This window comes from Perca flavescens, chromosome 2 (assembly GCF_004354835.1).
Source record: "Perca flavescens isolate YP-PL-M2 chromosome 2, PFLA_1.0, whole genome shotgun sequence".
In the NCBI taxonomy this organism is placed as follows: domain Eukaryota; kingdom Metazoa; phylum Chordata; class Actinopteri; order Perciformes; family Percidae; genus Perca; species Perca flavescens.
This window is the reverse complement of record NC_041332.1, coordinates 18,338,045-18,358,442: the sequence shown is the minus strand read 5'-3', so window position 1 is coordinate 18,358,442 and position 20,398 is coordinate 18,338,045. Positions and strand designations below refer to the sequence as shown.

Below are 20,398 nucleotides of genomic sequence, written 5' to 3'. Positions count from 1 at the left end.
ACCTTGGGGTACATTTCTCTAAACCAGAGGTCCAAATTACATTTCTGTAGCCGCCATCTGTCATTGGGCTAATAATGGTGTTTGAATTTGGGAATGAGAGTGGTAAAAGAAAGAAGGAGGGAGGGATAATAAGCAGAAGTGAAAGAGGTCAGAGGCACAGTGTTGCAGAAATGATTTGGGGGACAGATGATGGTTTAATAATAAATGGCAGCTCCTACACCTCACACACCCAGTCTCTCACATTCTCCCTTTCACAGTCTCGTTCTGACCTTTTCACACTGTAAAAGTGATCCGTGGGTGTAAAAAGGTCTGTACAGATAACTCAAGCTTTGGAAATATCAGGTTCATAGGATTTGTCAAACTCTGTCAAAGATTATACTGCTTAGAGCAGGGTTGGGAAACTATTTGGGGTTATTGGGACATTGTTCTTGGATGCGTTCTAGTTACCTTGCACGGCAACTGGATTCTTGCGATATCACGAGATCATGCAAGAATCTCGGGATCGCATATCACACGAAAATCCATCGTCAGGCTTCAAGTAAAAGTGTTTCTGTCTAAACAGCAGTGAACCAAACCAATCAGCGTCCGTTGAGAAGCTACTGGCAGCTACGGGTGCGGTTTAGGTCTGTGTGTGACAGCCGCGACTGTTAGTTTCAAAACAACAATGGCTGACATGATAGATAGATGGTTCCACCAATCCCCTGCCAGGTATTATTTGAAAATGCCTGCCCTTTTCCAAACAGTTTCCAATGAGAACTTCTCCAATGCTTCTGTGTAACAAACCACCTGGCTCGTCAGGTTAGTGTTCTGCTGCCTGCAGCACAATGTGAACCCATTAAGAGATTAACTTAATTTCAGATAACAACATTCCCTTATTGACCACAGTGTGAGCTATAGTCTTGAACCTTTATCAATAGGCTGCAAGATCCAGTAGCCTCCAGACAGCTCAATATTCACCTGAGCCCAAATATACATCTTCCAAAAAGGAAAAAATACAGCATCATCTTTGGAAGTACACACGTCTCTCCTTTACCTTCAAATAAACTCATTTACAGTATTTCGTTTCTAGAATGGTTTATTTACCAAATATAAGTTTTTTTGTGCTTAAGAAATAATAATTAAATGTGACATTCATTATAGATAATTATATTATTGTCCAGTGACTGCAAAATTACAGTGATACAGTTGATCCTGAACAGCAGTTATGTTAGACAAACACAGAGCTACACTGCATGTCACCCCCGGACATCGTCAGCTTTAAAAAAACAGACAGCTGAAGTTCATTCATGAATATAAGGTTCGCCTCTTCTGTGCTTTCGTCAAGAAAAAAAAAAAAAAAAAAAATATATATATATATATAATATTTATGGGTCTCACTCCTGAAAATGGAATTAGTCTTTAATTTAAAACTCTTATGGAGGCACACCAAACCACACACATTTCCACATGCCAGATCCCATATCTAGGCCATAAATACACAGCAAAATTAACAAACCAGACATATAATAGATTTTTTTGGGGCATCTTTGTGTTTGGGGTGGGGGATTTGTTATCGCTACCAAGTAGACCCTCTGGCTCCCAATTGGCTCGTTTTCTGGGGATTTTCATCACCGTCGAATGCCAGGAGAGATAAACGTGGGAAGGAGGGCTAATGATGTAAAGTACATTAGAAACAGGCCCAGTTCCCCAGCAACAGACAAAGCCCCCTCTGCTGACACATTAAAGTTGGTTGTTAGCCTGCAACGACAAACTGGTTTGTTTGCCATGTCTTCTACACAACTTAAATGAGTTCCATTTCTCTCTAAATAGTGGGCTCCTGCCAACATATGATAGGACAGTCACTGGGGATGACCTAAGAACAGGAGACTGAGTGCACTGAGCTGCCTATCAGTGTTGAAATTAATGGAGGCAAAGTGCACGCAGGGCAAAAGGCAAAAAACATGATTATTAGGCAGCGCGCACCCTAATATTTATTTACTCATGTTGGCACAAGGTGGCGATTACTGGTGGTGGTACTAATATATATATATATATATATATATATATATATATATATATATATATATATATATATATATATATATATATATATATATATATATATTTTTTTATTTCCTACACTGCTGCTATATAGTTATAATCTGTTAAAACCATGTGTTTAAATTGACATATTTATAGAAAAAGAGAATGAAAGTTGCTAAGTGCAATGGTTAGCCTTACTACACTTGAAATGACTACATATCTTCTAATATGACTCACCGGGCTCCAAATCAAGCTGGCAGAGGTATTGGGAGGTGCTGAGGGTGACCACCACCACGCGGTGCCTGAGGATGTCCTCCCTTGTGGGCATCTGGAAAGTGATGTGTGTGCTGGAGATGAGACAGTACTGCTGAACCAGTGGGTGAACCGTCTTAACCCAGCGGTTCCTGAAATATACCCTGGAGAGAGAGCGAGAGACAAAAGAAGAAACATCAGGAGAGAGAGATACAACTCATGGAGGACAAGAGCAATTACTTTGTGAGTCTGATGTTGTCCCCCTTCATATATCTTATTTGAGTGTATAAACCTGCATTGTGAATTAAATTAATTTTGCTTCACATACATTGTTATGGTAATTCAATTCACTTCACTTACCCATTACCTACATTTCTCAGAATTACTTTCACTCAGTAAAAGCGCAACAGGACTTGTAGCTGCATGGTATTATTGCCCGTTAATAGCACACATTGACATCGTGAATACAAGTATGTTTCATTATGAGTACAGATAAAACATAAAACAGAAGTACCATTTTGTTTCTGTCATACCTCACTTCCTTTACAATTAAAAAGGAACAACACTTCAGATAAGAGCATGCAACGCTTACCCTACTTCAAGTAGGGCTGGGTATCGTTCAGAATCTTTCGATCCGGTGCCAATTTCGATACCTCAGTTTCAAAACCGGTTCCTAACGATACTTTTTTTGATACCATATGTTTTAAAATCCATTTCAACATCAACAAAAATACATTAAACACAAAGCTTTTATTTTCCAACTTAATTGTGAATCAAAACAGTTATCAAAATGTAAATATTCTGGTAACACTGCTCACTCAGAGTAACATTAATAAAGTTGCCTTGCCTTACAAGCTCTGCCTGTCAGTCAGTCACCAGGGCAGAGAAACCACCGTTGTGCCTGCTTGCCTAGAGCTTAGAGGAAGTGTAACGTTAACAGCACCGCGACCGCTTTCAGCTCGCCATTAATATCATATCGCAGCAAACGCTGTGTGCGTGAAGTTTTTAAAAACTGTAACCATACTTGAAACCACTTTATCGGCATTGCTGTGACTCTCTGTGACTTCAACAAAACTACAGAGCCGACGACGTAGTTTACTCAGTCTGCACCTCTCCATATAGGTGTAGGTGTGTGTGTGTGTGCGTCGGTCGGAGCTCTGCTCTCTGTCAGTATGCAGAGAGGACAGATAAGCTTGCGCTTAAGCGTTCAGACGCTTTTGGAACCAAAATTTGGCAACGAAAGATTAATAATTTTTCGATACTCATAGGACCGGAAAACTTTTACGGTGCCATAAAAGTATCAACGTTCGGTGCCCAGCCCTAACTACAAGTCTTGGAGGAAACTCCTAAATCAACTAAATTGTTTAATGACCGGCTACAAATAATTTTTAAGACATATTTTGGCATGAACATCTTTTATGTCTCTCTGTTTGACTCCACACAAGGCAAACTATAAGGTATTGACTATTTTGCAGGGAGAACAAAACATCAAAAGGGTGTATCATAAAAGGTTTATAGTGAATAATTGTACGATTTTAGGGTGGATGTTTAATACTTTAAGGAGTGAAAAAATTTGATGAAACCCAAACCTAGAACTGACCAGATCTGGGGCTTTAAATGGTAGACACAGTAGACAAACTATGACTGCTTTAGGGCATGAATGTGTTTAACTCTAAGACAAAAGGTGTGCTTTGGGGGGGCTGTAGACCTAAACTGTGCAACTAGTGATCTGTATTTTAACAGGATGTGGCAAGTGCTTATATTTTGTCAACTGGAGGTAAGTTAGGGTCTTCATGCCAATACAGTATATACTATTGGAATGTCTGCAGCTACCAGAAAAACATGAAGACACAAAGTGCCTCTCAAAATTTTAATGAGCTGCAGCCTGCAAATAGGACATACAAATGTAAACAAATTGACTATGTTAAAATATACCTTCATAAGCTTAAGTTTCCTTTAAGGCACTATTGCATATTTTAACTGTTAAAAAGGTACGCACACATAAACAAAGCACATAAAGCATGATTCTGCCCGTAGGCGTTACATCTTTATTAAGTACGTTTGCTTCCATACCTGAGAGGTCTGGCATGCGGATTGCCTGCTTCGACGTAAGGATGAAGGTAATCCTTAATGTAAAGGTCGGCCGCACTGTTGGAGTGGGTGCAGATCAGGACCCTGTAGAGACAAAAGACAAATAAAGTCAGACGTAAAGCACGACACAGTTTCTGCTCTACTCAGTGGTAGAGATCTCAAAACCATGGAACATAAATCCAACATAAAAACTATCCGCTTGATTAGATACCACAAGAGGCAAGTATTAACATTTTAATACTTGGGGGGGGGGGGAACTGACCCTTTAACCTGCCTTTATGGGCTGGTTCCCTTTAATTTGTATGACTGGAATACAAAAGTTTTTTTTCATCAAGCTATACAAAGCAAGTGAGATAGGTAAGGTCCATTATCCCAGCAACACACTGTATTGTGCCGAAAGCTTTAAATCAAATATTAATCTTTGATTGGACTGCCCAAAACGTATTTACAAAAAATGCTCCGCTGCTCAACATGCTTTAAAATACATACTATAAAACAAAAATAACAAGCAGTAAAGGAAACACAAATCATCTTTATATTTATTCCACAACATGAAGATAAATTACGATGATAGAGGGATAGCAGAGCCAGTTTTGTAAAACTGAGAGCTTTGCAAAGCTGTCTTTCATGGTTCCCATTTAAACGTTGGTGAAACGCCACAGCGACAGATATGCAGGAAAAGCTTTGAGCATTGAACATTTACAACAACACATATTGGGTACACTTCACTACGATCTATACAACGTCTTCATCATTTTAACAGTATGATGAGCAGGCAGCACTCGACCACAGGGGTCACTCCCCCTTGTCTTCGCTTTTAAAAAATATCTATAATTCATCCAAAAGATAAAATATTAAATGTATACAAAGTGAAGTGAGGAATGAATATTACATTGCTACACGCGGATTGTCCTTTTATATTACATATATACAAGCCTGTCTCCCTTATTCACACACAAAATGTTAGCTTCTGTTCAGGAGACACTGTCCAAGGGATTGCATTAATTATTTATTAAGACCAGGAAACTATTAATGTGCTTGTGCTATATTGCTTTGCTTCTAACACGTTAAATTACAGCATTTCCTGTAGGTATCAATACACATGAGAGCTAACTAATGATGAAAAATAATAATGGAACAAAATCTTGCAATGTTTTATTGTTACGCAACACTGTGTGGCCCACTGAAGTAACATAACTTGATTGATCAGATTAGGGTTTGCATGAAAATGCATTCCGGCCCAAGGAAATGCGTTGATAATCAAACTAACCGTGTGCATCGACCACAAATGACACAAATTCATCCAAATGACCAGCACTCTTTGTCCTCGAGTGATGACACATGCACACTCCTAAGTATGCACGCCCACATAGTACACACACACCACACACACACACACACACACACACACACACACACACACACACACACACACACAAGCTTGACACAGTGTTTTCTTGAACTTTTAATGGCAAACCCAAGGCTGCCACTGCCCTGAAGCTAAAACAGAGGCCACTGCACAGCCCAGCAACGTCTGCCAGATCAATCACACCTTCTGACTGACCTCCCTTGCCATCTGAAGCTTTTAAGAATGATGACAATTTTAAACAGGCATGCACACATTTCTTTCCATCTTTACACCCTTTCAAGCACTGGAATGAAAGGGGACAGTGCTCCCAGATATCAGTGCAAACATGTAATTTCTGAAGAATAAACCAACAAACAATCCCAAAAGCAATTCAGAAAGCAACATTATTATGACAGGGATTTGCTTTATACAAATAGAATTACAAATACATTACTGTATTGGCCAACATCTAAGACTACCTTCATTATAAGTATATATTCAATATAAGTATTGTCAAGTTTTATAAAAAATTAAGCAGATAAATAATTATATGTTGGGAGACAGAGAGAATGGAGGTTTAGGGTTTAAAACACAGGTAAGGAATTGTAAAGGAAGTGCATATTTCCTGCTTGTTACAAACAGAGGCCAAAAACGATGCAGAAGATGTTGAAACCAAAAACCAAACAGACCTGCTTTGGTCCTGGCGGAGGATGTGCTTGACAGCCTGTGCCAGGGTGAAGGTCTTGCCGGTGCCGTAGGGCCCAATGATGAGGATTGGGGGCAGGGGAATAGTGACGGGTGTGGTGATGGCCAGGATGGCCTCTTTCTGCTTGGCATTCAGACGGGGATCCAGCTGCTCGTCCCACTGCCTGAGGGCGGAGGGAAGATGGGAGGATTATTAGAGGAATCATTACATTAACTTTTAATTAACTTACAGAATTAGGGGGATCAACCTCAGTAGGACAGAGATAAAGTGAGAAAGAAAAATGATTGCAGAATAGCAGGAAATGTATGCACACTAGAGCTGGGCAATTTATCAATATTATATCGATATCGTGATATGAGACTAGATATAGTCTTAGATTTTGGATATCGTGATATGGCATGAGTGTTGTCTTCTCCTGGTTTTAAAGGCTGCATAACAGTAAAGTGATGTCATTTTCTGAACACACCAGACTGTTGTAACTATTCTATTATTTACCCACCAAGTCATTATATCCACATTACTGATGATTATTTATCAAAAATCTCACTGTGTAAATATTTTGTTAAAGCACCAATAGTCAACACTAAAATATCGTTGCGGTATCAATAGAGGTATTCAAAAATATTGTGATATTTGATTTTCTCCATATCGCCCAGCCCTAATCCACACACATACAGACTCAAAATGAAAACTAAGATTGTGTCACCAGGGAGAAGGTGGGGTGTCTGGGAATTAGATGTGAGTGGATGTAACAGCATAGAGGGAAAAATCAAAGATGCGTAGAGGCTGAAGGGAGGGAAACAACGGGGGTAGAAAGTGGGTAAGAAGTGATGGAGGTTGAACAAAGGTCACTACCCAGTCAGTCCCTAGGTGTTTACATTATGCTCTATAGCCTGGTAAGTCAGAAACGCATAAATAAAGGAAACGTACACTTCTCAGAATATAGACAAATAAGCTGTGCCTACCTATTGCAGCTCGTACTTTGAGGGTCTCTTTTACATTTGTGGAAACATTACTTTGCATTCCATAACATACATGATTTTTTTGTCATTGTATTACACAGAAGACTTAATTAAGTTTGACAATTACAGCATTAAATAATTCAACATCCCTATAGCTGAGGCTCCAACTGCAACATAGTTTGGGGGCTCAGAGATATCTCATTGTGTGTGTGTGTGTGTGTGTGTGTGTGTGTGTGTGTGTGTGTGTGTGTGTGTGTGTGTGTGTGTGTGTGTGTGTGTGTGTGTGGGTGTGTGTATTATAGTATAGTATAATATACTGCATCAAAACTAAGAAAACAAGATGTAAAGCAGAGACACTACTGCAAGCTGATAGTTCTGGTGAAGAATCTAACACCCAGGTGTTTGTCATTTGCCCTTACCTTAACATAACTAATTAGAACACATCTGGCTTATTAAGGTTATGAATACAAAAAGTGAATGAAGTGCGATTGATATTTTTTAATAATGACTGATTGAAACTGTAAGCCTATTTACACATTTTGCCACCATACAGGTTACTTATTGATGAAATAAAATGTGTTGCTACTAAGCTACTATACACTTGCCAAATCTAACACTGTTATTGGTCAAAACAAGGCACTAGGTATAATTTAAAATGGCTATCTGATGCCCATCTTGCCTTGTCCTTTTTTATGCAAAAGTTTACAAAACTTTTAATCATAGCACCAAATGACCATTAAACATATGTAGGGTTGTATTGTTTCTCTGAATTGAGAAAATAGTCCATTAGTATCAACATTACATCAGTAAACTCCACACTGCTTAGGTCTAAATGTCATTTTCTTAATTACTAAGGTGAAAGATGTGGATAGGAATAGACAATATGGCCACTCACTGATATTTAGAAAACAGTCACTGCTCTACCTTTGATTTGTCGTGTGTGCCCATCAGTTATAAAATGACCATTAAGATGCGAAGACATTGAGATGGTAGGGAACAACCACAAACCAAGATGCAATGCTTTTATCCACTATATACACTTCATGGTTGAAGTGCCAAAGTGTGTCTTTATATTAAAACATAACCCTTTACGGCACCACCACGTCTGATGTTAAAATTCTAACACCCCCATAAAGAAACTGTGAAAACTGTGCACTTAAACATCAGCTAAATTCACTCCTTATCCAACATTTAGTAAAACACCCTCACTTATCCAAATTCCAATTAAAACAACAGTCTACATCAATCATATTATAGAGACTAGAAAAAGCAGCAGCCTTGAAAATCACAGGGGATTATTTATGGATTTAGTCAATTAAGATTACTGCCTGCCTCCCCTCACCTGTCCCACTTCAGAGTCAGATAACTAAAGCTGCAAGGAGCTGCCAGCATTTTTAGAATGGCCACCAAATCAGCAAGGCGAGGGATATTCGGTCAACGCTCGAATCAATGTGGTGTCACCTTTGTCAGGGCATTTGTCAAGGTAATGTGATGTGCAGGTATTAAAGGAATTTTTCTTTAGTAACCGTTTAGGATTAGCAGTATTTCCAATGCATGAATGTGTGTACATGCTGTGTGCAAACATCTTCCCTCACATTTAAAATAATATGAAGGGAAGTTGTTGATTGGCCGATTTCTAATATTTAGTGAAGTCTTCACTGTTCATCTGCAATATGAAAGAAGGTTCCCTCTTCCACACATCAACAGGAAACTCTGCCATGTGTGTAAAGTCCAACTTTATTCATCTATTTATTGATATGGCATTTCCCTCCATTCCAAGGCAGTAATGTATACCAGAGTTCCCATTGACTCAATGGAGTGAGACACCATGCCCGCAGGAGGTGGAAACCATAATCAGAATAAAATACTGAAGGCTGCCTTTAATGTACAACTAATTTATGAATCAGCCCTCAACATTGAAACATGTGCGATTGTGTTCATGGTGAAATACACACCTGTTAGGGCTCCAAGGGATGGTGGGGACAAGGCCAATGTCAGGGAAAAGGATGTTATTTTCTTTGATGCGATCCAGGGCATAGTGCATCTCACAGAGTGGCAGTCTGTTCAGCTGGAACTGGAGCTCCACCTGACACAGAGGCAATACCAAGAGTTTACTAAGCAGTCTATGCAATCAGCCCACTCTCCTATATCCATCTACATGCCAAGGGTACTATGTTATGAGCAAAACATTGTAATTTAATCAAATATTTCAATCAAAACAGTTCTTGTTAGGGTTGGCTAATTTTGGATAAAATGGAAATCATTCAGTTTTGGTTTTGATTGCTAACCATCCTAACCTAAATATTGACAGTTCATTTGGATGATAAAATGAACAATATCCACTTATCAATAGTGTTATACATTTGGAACACATTGAGAATTGATGAAGGGGTACGTGAGTCCATCTGACAGGGCTGTGGGTGTACAGACCAAAAAGGTTAGGAACCACTGTTATACAGAACCCACATTTATTAAACATAACAAAAGAAATATATGCAATGTGTGCATTGTATCTATAAATAGTTTAAAAATATTTATAAGTACAATTGCTCAAATTAAATTATGTTCTACACAAAACAATATATAAAAAGGCAATTAGGACAGCACTCCAATAAATACTTTTTATTGCCACCAAACCCATCAAGACAATATTGCCAGCCACTCTACAGCTAAATCAAGTTTTGATGAATCTCATTTTTATTTTTTAGACCTCTCTCTAGATCTTGAATGAAGCTCAACTTAAGCAAATTTAATTGTGTAGACATGAGTTAAAAAGACACACATCTCAGTCTCTGTCCACTTGTCAATATCGCAGAAATCAAAGTGCATCTACAAAATTGTCAAATTCTGCAAAAACTAGGTGCTTTCATGTGCTTCAGGTGCTATTGACCAACATCATCCACAAAGTGAATCATGGGAGTATCGACATCATAAAATGGAGATTCTTCCCAGTGAGAGGGACTGGGAGACTGGGCAGGACGATAACACCTGCAACAACCCCACCAAAGTGTTGGTTGCACAATTGTGTGCCATGTTTAGTTAGTACTGACCATGGCACAGCTGAACAGTTGTCTATTTTTACCTTGATGTCTTGGGGAGCCTACATTTCTATTTAATCCCTTTGCTTGAACCAGTTTTATGTAATCACTAAGATTTTGTTTCCACTGCTGGAGGGCCTCGTCATCATGCTAACAGATACTGGCTCCATACAGCTATACTGTAAAGTATGCAATGTCTTTAGGATAGACGTTTGAAAATCAGAAGGAGAAAATAACAAATACACAAGATAAAAACTTTAACATTAAGTAGCAAAAGTGGGGAGAAAAGACAAAGCAAGAAAGTGAGAAACAATGAATACAAGGGCAGAAAAGTCTGAGATATGCCAAAGTTAGAAGAGCATGAAACATCAAGGCAGTGTGAAATATTCTGAGAACCCACAGAGGTGAGATAGGGAAATGAAATTGCATCACGTAAGCAGGCAGAATCAGCGTATGCAGACGAATACGAACATTGCGCTCCCACAGTGATGGGATAAGGGTTGTTTTGATAACTGTTAACACAACCACTTGCTTCATCTGGTGACGTTCTGCAGAAGGCAAGAAACATATCAAGCTGCCGAAGGTAGAGTCATTCAATGAAGAGAAATTCCTCAGAAACAGAGAACCTGACACATAACAGTGCAGTCAAAGCTTACACAGACACACAAGAACACAAAGGTTTTCCTGGAAAGATGGTCCACCTCTGTCCTGCAACCTTTTGTTAAAATGCTAATCAATATGTGAAACCGTAACCCTCAAACTTTTTTTTCGAGGCCAAAGCATCAGGGTGGAGGGAATCCTGAAATGGATGCTAACTAAAATGTCTTAGTACAAAAACATTGCATGTGTTAAGAGATCATTCACCTGCCCTTTCCACTGCGGTCACTCCAACACTCCTATTTAATATATGGTTGTGACAGCAGGATAGGGATGCCTCGTGCTTAAGCACAGAAGTGTCTACTTTTCCCTTGGTGCGAATCATACCTGTAATTCTCTGTCAGGTAGCAGCCCCAGCTCCTCACAGCAGTCCTTGCAGATTCTTAGGAAGATGTAATCCTTGGTCTTCTCCTCGATCACAGCTTCGTAAACACGCTCTTTGACCCCAGGAGGCGGGTGGCTGCTGACCCCCTCACGGCCAAATGGCAGCAGCAGAACTGAATTTACCTTGGTCATCACTAGCCGTCCAGCCAATGTGTCCTGAGGTAAGGAAAAATAAACTAGTCAGGAGAACTAGCTAGCTAGCTGACACCTTGGGTCTCTAAGTGCCACAAATAAGTAGCTACAGTACTTAATAGTGAAAAGGCAGAAACCAATGTTGTTTATTGCAAGTTTGTTGCAATTACAAAATCAACCAATCCAGTTACCTCAGAAAGTGTTTCAGTGAGTTTGAAGCGTGCAAAGAGCTGTCCATTCTGGGCATACTTGGCTCCAACAGAAATGCCCGTCAGCATGAAGCTGGTGACCAGCTGGAGATTCACTTTGATGTTAAACCTGGGGGGACAAACATGGACATTTGGTTATGCCATTTCAGACCTCTAGCTTTAGCTTCTAAATCAATGTAAAAAAATTTGTCGAAATCACAATATTGTTTTGTGGAATGTTAATGACAATCTTATACCAATGTAACAATATGTTCTCCTGTGACTGAGGCGCATGTGTATCCTTCCTTTCGTGCATGCATTTATACCCTGGTATTGTTCTGCTTTCTGGAAATTCAACCTTTTGCTACATATTTATACATAGGTTGCTGTATAGTCACACTCTTGCCAGTATTATACATTTTCTCTTAAGAAAACCTCGTCTCGACTATTAACCCAACAAGTTAGTGGAACAAAGTGGCGAAAACCCTGCTTGCCAACTGAAAATGACTGTTTCTTCTTAGTCCTACCACATTTCCAAGTTCATCATGCATGCAGGCCTCCGACATTTGAACAGTCTCTAAACTTTGATTCACCACAGTGTTGCCATAATGACCTTCACACCATTTACTAATATTTGCAGCATACAACTTAAAAACAGCTATGCACGGTTATAGTGAGCACAGAGTGGTGATGGTGAGAAAGATGATCACTTTGAAGCCTGTCATCACATTGTGCATACGCCAATGCCAATCACACACAAAAATCATATTTACTGTCATTTTGTAAAAGCCTTAGAAACTCTTTACAATGTAAGGTCACCTAAATAAAACCTTGTTAGTGAGGAACCTAAAAAGGAGCTTAATTATTTTTGAGTCAGTCCTTCGAAGAAAAACAAGCATTGGCACAAAGCATATCCATGCACACATTGAGGGGGAAACTGAAGGACTTTTGGGTTCTTTCAGTTTCAGATTGTATTAGATTGCATCTCTGGTCTCTGCTGGATTTGAAGTGATGAAATAGGAAGTAATATTGGCGATGAACGCTGATGGATGATTGACATGCGCAGATAAGATAACCCATTCTGTATTTGCAAACCAGTGGTGTTAAACAACCAAAGGGACATTTGAGGTTTTTGTTATGGTTTTGCATCAGTGTTCACGAATAAATTAAGAGCAAAGAGGAAGGCAGAGACATTTGTGTAGGGGGAGAGTCCACTGTACTCATATCACTGAATGTGGAATTAAGCATTTACTGAAATTTCACCTGTAATTAGCATACAACCCCCCCCCCAATGACACACAGACAGAGAGACACACACACACACACACACACACACACGAAGGTCGAGCCTGACACCTTGTGGTGGGTTGACATCTCATAACAAAATATACCACTCAACCTCAGACAAGGTCCCTATTGGTATGGCATTTGCTATATCATATTTTTATTTTTACACTTACATTCAAATGTGAAGGTTAAATTAAATGTCGGTAGCTTGCATTAGTTCTTGCTGTCAATGCAGCACGGCTATGGTTTTAAATTAGCACCATAAATAGGACGCATCAGATGTGAATGTACACGCTTACAATTCTGTCATTACAGAATTATCATGTATTGGTGTTGCAACTAAGGATTTTACAGTTTACTGCTTTGGTTTAGAAACATCCTTTTGGTTTTTTCTTTCTTTTTTGTTTACAACATTCTAATTTGTTTATCAAATAAAAATATACTGACATACTTTGCTAGGGCTGGAATAATTAAGTCCTGTAGATGTTTCCATCAGTGGAGAATTAGGATCTGGTACGCTTACCTACTTGATAACATTTAATATCACTGACTCTACACTATTATCAACTCATTTTTAGCAGTGCACAGCAAATTCATACTAATTTTAGTCTGCATTAAACTTTTGTCATTTAACTGAAACAATAACACATAGCTTGCAAATGCCTTGGCTTGAATTATTTAAGGCATTCCAAACTGATACTTTTTGCCAAATGCCTTAGAGCCTGAGCACTGACTTATCACAGATATACAAGTTTATATGTAGTTAGATTTTATGTTAAGAATTTGCTGATATATTGTTTGTAGATGTTTTTAATCTCTCACGTATCAATCAGTGTCATTCAGGCTTCATTATGTACAGTTACGGAAAATCTATTTTACTATCCGAGTAAGAAGAAACCATGGCAACTTGTATACTCACTTGCTAACTTCCTTATATTGTGCAATCTCTTCTATGTAGAGCAGGTCATGCAGTCGGGCCTGGTAGTTGTCTTTGGTCAGAGTCTTGTCCAGGACTGACTGGGTGAAGAGCTGGTCAGCCGACAGAGGGATCTGATAGCGGGAAAGAAGGCCACGCTCCAGTTCTGCCATCGTTTCATTAGGAGTGAATTCTACGATGGTCTTACAGGAAGAGTCCCAGCGCTTTGCAGTGATCAAGAGCTGCTGCCTGGCTGCCATCAGGTGTTCAAGGTCTGGGAACAAAGGATAGATAGATGTTTATTGTTCCCAAAGGGAACATTTGTTCCTACAAAGTGTGCGTTATGTCTGCATCCAGAACAAAACTACATTTACATACTTAAGGACTAAAAGGACAAGAGGGTGGTTAACAGCATTTATTGCTGTAAGTACTTATTTAACCTATTATAAACCTATATAAAAAGCAATTTCTTAAAATATTTAAAAAACACTACAAATTACAACATCCAAAAAAGCATACCTATCCAAAAATGACTGGAAAACAATCTACAACTTGACATTGATGTAAAACTGTGATCACTTTGATACACAGTGCAATGGATTCCTGAATAGATAGTTTTAAATTAAAACAGTTGTGTCACTCCTTTATATTTTATATACGTTGACAACACTTCTCAAAAACCTCTAATGACCTTATTGCTTTTAGCGTACCTTCGATAGAGGCAGCATCCACCATGATCCGCTGCATCAGCACAGGTTCTGAGCCGAAGTCAAAAACAACGGTCTGTCGGAAGGTACCAAAGATTTCTGTGCTGAATCCCACAGCAACCTTGTAGAGACAGTGGTCCAGGCCATTGTCTGCTGCTACTGCCAGAACAACAAAGTTTAGTGTAAATGCAATTATCTTGCAATCTATTGTAGACAAAACGAAAGAGATGAAAGCAAACTAAGGAACAACGCAGGTTGAAATAGCCACATGCCTGCAAAAGTGCAGAAACTTTTTAAATCAAAAACTGCAGACCAATACAAGATAGGGAAAATACATAACTAAACACCCAAAAAAAACACCTTGTCTGAGATCTGTATCTAATCTTAACAATACATACCTCCCGTTTCCTCTGCTGGAGTCCACTCTTGGCAGCCTTTGGAGAGGGCTTGAAGCCGGTCCCCAGCTGACACACCTGTGATGAAGAAGTGTGGTCGGTGGGCATCATAGAGCAGCGCGATGCGGTACAACTTTCTAGCCGGCTAGTCAAAGAGAAAGAGATAGGAAGATAATCAGAACATTCACATAAATCAAAAGATGATCGGGACCAATTAGCACTGGCAGGTGTGCAGTGCAGAATATTGCCTTATCTTTCAGTGTCGTACTGAGAAATGATCTGGTTAGACAAAGGCAAGATTTGAGTATGTCGATGCTTGGTATTCAACATTTCATCCTACCTTGCACAAGAAGGAGAAGGTCCAGGAGTGGGAGGATTTTTTGGTGGTGACGGTAACAGAGAGGCTGGAGCTGGTTTCTACATTCACTCCTTCTAAATAGTCACTTAGCTAGGACACACACACACACACACACACACACACACACACACACACACACACACACACACACACACACACACAGTTAGACAGAATATATGACTGCAACTGTACTCCGAAATCATTTACAAGAAGTAGTCTGTCAAAAAGGATAGTTTGCTCCTGCTGTGCAAATATATAAGGGTTAATGCCCGACGAGGTGTCCATTATCAGGAATTAATGGACGACGGCGAGGCCAGAACGGTTGACTTTGTCAAAGTCAATTAATTACCTTATAAGGGACAACTCTAAGGGCATCAACCCGTTTATACCATGGTATCTTGCCAAAGAATTTTTTTTAAGACCATTCATTTATATTTGAATGCGTTTTACAATCAAAATTTAAAGTTTTTTCAAACAATAACTTTCCTGGTAACTTCTGAAGGTCTGACCAATACCTGGAACATTTATTACCATCCCATAAGGTTCTTACACAATGCAAACGTTATTCACTGCTCCAGTAAATAGGACGGACCCTAGATACAACTTGCAACGCTTGACAACGGGAGACATTTCTAGTCTGCTCAGCTCATAGAACTTTTTGGCTCGGATGCGAGCCAGAAAGCCAACGTTACGCTAGCAAGATTCAAAGTCAGTAACATTATGTACGGTTGACAATCAGTGAGTATAATTGGACAGTATGTTTACACAACAAGACAAGCTAGCTGTCCAGCCATGTAATTGTCCCCAAATCAATAAAGACTTTTACGGACAAACAATATGCCATGTGTACTGTCGGCCGCAGCCTGAAGTAGCGAGTTGAACAGTGAACGGGAGATGAGAGATGATCCCCGTGAAACAAAGTCAGTTCAGAGGGGAAGTGTAACTTACTTACAGCTTGTGCGTTAGCGCCATGCTGTAGTGTTCAGAGGACGAGGCACTAAAGGACTATACTCAGTGTTGGAAATAAGATATTTCGATTTTCTTTCCATTTAACGTAGCAAATTTATTCAGAACAGTAAACAGTCAGTTTCACCAGAACTCGTCAATAGGTGTCCTATTTCACTTTTAAATGGACATCCTGCAGCTAATCAGAATTGAGTTTTCACCCAGACCATGGTACAAGATAAAGTAAAAGCCTGGTATTTTATTACTTGAAGTTATAAAATGATAATATGCAAACAAGTGAAAACAAGGGGGTGTATATCTATGTGTAACCTTCCTAATAGGAGAGCACATGAATATAACTGGTAAATTTAAAAACTACAACTCAGCTACGGTAGTCAATGTTTGGGTGTGTGTGTGTAAACAAAAGCTATTTGCTGGGTTGTACAAGGTTGTTGGTGCTGCCAAGGTGAGGGGGTTATGAAAGTTTGCAGAGGCTTTTAATAAAATCACAGTACCATAGAGATGTATTTGAGTTTGCCTTTCTAGGAAGTGAACCTTGCCTTGGCATGGTATTTTGTCTGTTTTCTATCCATTGAGCCACTTTTGAGTTTGCAAGCACTCACCACTTTCTCTGGGGAGAGGGAATTCATCCACTTCTCTATCAGGGTCTCCATGTAGTTCTCAGTGAAGTGTTTGCTCTCCTGCTGCTGTTTGAGGCGGATGAGGCGTGACGCATAGCGCTTCTGCCACTCCATCAGCTCCTCCTGAGAGTGGGCTGACGTACACTGGGCCCCGTACCGACACAGGCCCTGCTCCAAGTACCTACAGCAAAGACAAACTGTGTGCTGAACTGGTGCTAAAACAAGGTGCCAATTGTTTTACATCATAAAATCAGTAAGAATACCAAACATTTGGTAGCTCCCCAGTGTGAGATATTTGTGCATTTCTTTGTTTCATACTGACAAAATAAGCAATATGAAGATGTACATTTATTTATTTTTATATATATATATATATATATATATATATATAAAAATGATCAATAAATTATAGTTTGTGCCAATATTAAGCATCTTTAAAAGTGTCAATTTTATGCCAAAACTGTACTCCTGTGTTTTAAATCCAAAACATTTGTTTTAACATGGCCAAAAATCCTTCAAAACAGCATTTGACACAATCACGACCTGAAAGCCCTAACATTCCTAGGGCTGTACCAAATAGTTCGAAGCTTCAAAGCTTTATTTATAACGCTGAAATTCAAATGCTGTGCAGCTTCTTTTTTTGCATGTCCAACCACTCATTCGGAAAGATGAGGCTAACGTTTCCAATAACTCCAGAGCGTTGTAAAGTCCAAGAGTCAAACTTTAGTGAAAACATTCTCAACAAAAAACACAACAAAATTCTGTTTCAATCCATCTTGGTTGGCATTTAGCCTTTCAAAAACAACATTTTCACAGTTTGCTTTCCCGCTTGCTGCACACAAAAGGGAGGCACCTGTATTTACGGGGCAGTATAGCAACAATCTAGTTTGGCTTAGCAGATGTGCAGTGCTGGGATAAAGCCTGACATCCGGCGCGTTCCCTTCCACTATCTATTTAGCAAGGGCGCCGTTGCTGCATCCGGGGCTTAGCGCTGCCTAGGACAATTACGATTGGTTTAGAGAAATACAAACAAGCCAGAGCGTTTTTTTACCCTATCCCTGAAAAGATAAGCAAGGTAGCCAATACATACTCCAGCACTGATACAGCATTGTGGAGATAGGTCGGGCCATGCGAATCTAGCAGCAATCTAACAGCACCATAAATTACATTAATTTAACCACAATAACAAAACATCTATTTGGGCTCTAACACTATAGTAAATTACTTAAGTTATTACAAAAGAAAGAGCACATTGATTCAATAAAAAAAAACAAAAAAAAACTTGAATATGATGAATCCATTTATTCAAATTGAGGATTTTGTCACAAGGATTTAATTTCTTTTCTTTTTTTTTAAAAGACATGACATTTGCTACAGCCCTAATGTATGCAGGCATTAGCTGACTTGTGGATTTACAATATGTCATACCTGCAAACTCAGTAGGGCTGACAAAGATGACATCATTTGATACATGATACATTCTTCATGACTCACACCGTGTGAATATTACCAACCAGCGTGTATTACCTTTTACAGAGGGTGTACTCCTCACTGCTGGTGACTCCTCGGGGAGGAGGCCGAAACTGCCAGCCATCTTGGACCTCTGTAAATACACACAGCCAAGTGGTCAATATCCCACTAAGCCAAAGCCTTCAAAAATATCATAAAATGAGCTTCAGCTTGTAACCGGTTTAGAATGTGCTGCCAAGCCGCCAAATGGCTAGGATAAAGACATTTTAAACATTAATAATATCTACTGTACTTAAATACATGTGAATTTTTGGTACCAAGCACATCTCCATTTTTATTTATATTTTATTTTTGTTCAAGTTAAGGGATGTACTGCTTTACAAACTTTACAACCCTGCAACAAGTATTGACAACTCATGCTACAGATTTGCTCACCTTCCTCCTGGTCATCTGTGTACTCTGGTGCCATCTCCCTATTTATAGCCTGACAGAGATAAAGATCGGGCAGGGTGGGTGGAAATGGGGACAGAAAGATCATTGCTATTATGTGAACTACTAACATAGCGATACAAGCAGTTGGACCTTTACAGACAAATAAGTAATAAATCCACAACAGCTACAAGCTAGGCAGAGGAGCACAAATTCATTAAGTTAGTGTTGGAATCAGGCCATTAGTCATCTTTATGACTCTCGCCTGCAAGCATTAAACCATCATCTATATAACCAGCAAGCATAAAAAAGGTATGAACGAAGAGGAAAGAAAGCACAACAGTAAGGTGTGCAGCCCTGTAACCAGAAGCACTTACCTCTATTTCTGAGAAGAGCATTTTTAATCTGGTAAGGTCTTTTGTGACAATGCCATTCTGTAAAAGAAGGTAGAAAATTATTAATTTCACCAACACACGGCAATCAGTGCCTTCAGTACATTTTTATGATAACTATAAAAAAACACTGCTTTGGAATAAGCTGCTAGATGTTGCCTGGCATAATCATATGTATCATGTCATTTCCAGATATCTACAGGCAAGGCATTTAAATCCATTTTAAAAGTTGCACTATGCAAGTGTGAATATTTGCAGCTCCAATCAGCAAGGAATACAAGTGACAAAAATGTCTAACCTCATGCATTATCTAGATGAAGTGCTTACAGTTTATACATTGCACTTGCAACTTGTCACTTCTGTGGGTAGATTTCCTCCAGCTGACTGGCTGTCCTGTTTCTGATTTTTTTACTTAGGCATTTAAGCCACAAAAAGTCTCCAATAGGGCCTATTTTTCATTTACTACTGACCTTACTTCAAATGAGCACCTGTGTCAGCTCTTACAGAACAGATCCCAGCAGAGCTTCTCTAGTCTGGTTTATAACGCCATTTACAGGTACCGGATTTGAGTCACTTGATAGGTTTAGAACAAGCTCAAAATAAAAAGAAATGACAATTTAAATGAAGTGTCACTATGAAAAAACTACTAACACACTTGCAGGACACTCCACAGGACAACTAAACTCCACACACAGAGCCAAGATGTAGTGGCAAACAAAAAAGAAGAAAGAGTTTTCTGCATCCTCTAGGGTTGCCTTTCTGATTGTCAAAAACGTTCTTGTGTGCATGAGAAAACCCACTTTTAGAGTGAAAACAAAGAGAAATAAGTTTTTAAAAAATCCATGGGAGTACAGCGCTACAACACCTGGGTCGACATTAAAAAACAAAGAAAGGGAGGATGGTTTGAAGGAACACTTAGTATGGGAGAAGTGTGAAAAGGTGGGTGTCAAAAAGAAGGGGGTGCAGTCAAAGGAGGAAAGATAATGAGCCCAAGCTGTGTCAGAATAATGTTTCTTTGTGACAAATATAGAGAGATCTGCTTTGGAAACAGGATTGTCCACACGTGCATAAAATGTTT

General features: G+C 39.2%; 1 protein-coding gene across 1 annotated transcript in view; it reads right to left on the bottom strand.

Moving 5' to 3' along the window:
- helz (helicase with zinc finger) overlaps positions 1–20,398 on the bottom strand; it is a 65,669-nt gene that overhangs the window by 28,488 nt on the left and 16,783 nt on the right. The window contains exons 5-18 of the mRNA XM_028595170.1: positions 19,306–19,362; positions 18,935–18,983; positions 18,557–18,632; positions 17,012–17,210; positions 15,426–15,533; positions 15,089–15,230; positions 14,694–14,849; positions 13,987–14,257; positions 11,784–11,910; positions 11,404–11,616; positions 9,337–9,467; positions 6,403–6,582; positions 4,348–4,449; positions 2,260–2,438 (exon numbers count right to left, since the gene is read on the bottom strand). Coding sequence (XP_028450971.1) covers positions 2,260–2,438; positions 4,348–4,449; positions 6,403–6,582; positions 9,337–9,467; positions 11,404–11,616; positions 11,784–11,910; positions 13,987–14,257; positions 14,694–14,849; positions 15,089–15,230; positions 15,426–15,533; positions 17,012–17,210; positions 18,557–18,632; positions 18,935–18,983; positions 19,306–19,362 — 1,990 coding nt within the window. The remainder of the gene's footprint in view (positions 1–2,259; positions 2,439–4,347; positions 4,450–6,402; positions 6,583–9,336; positions 9,468–11,403; positions 11,617–11,783; positions 11,911–13,986; positions 14,258–14,693; positions 14,850–15,088; positions 15,231–15,425; positions 15,534–17,011; positions 17,211–18,556; positions 18,633–18,934; positions 18,984–19,305; positions 19,363–20,398) is intronic.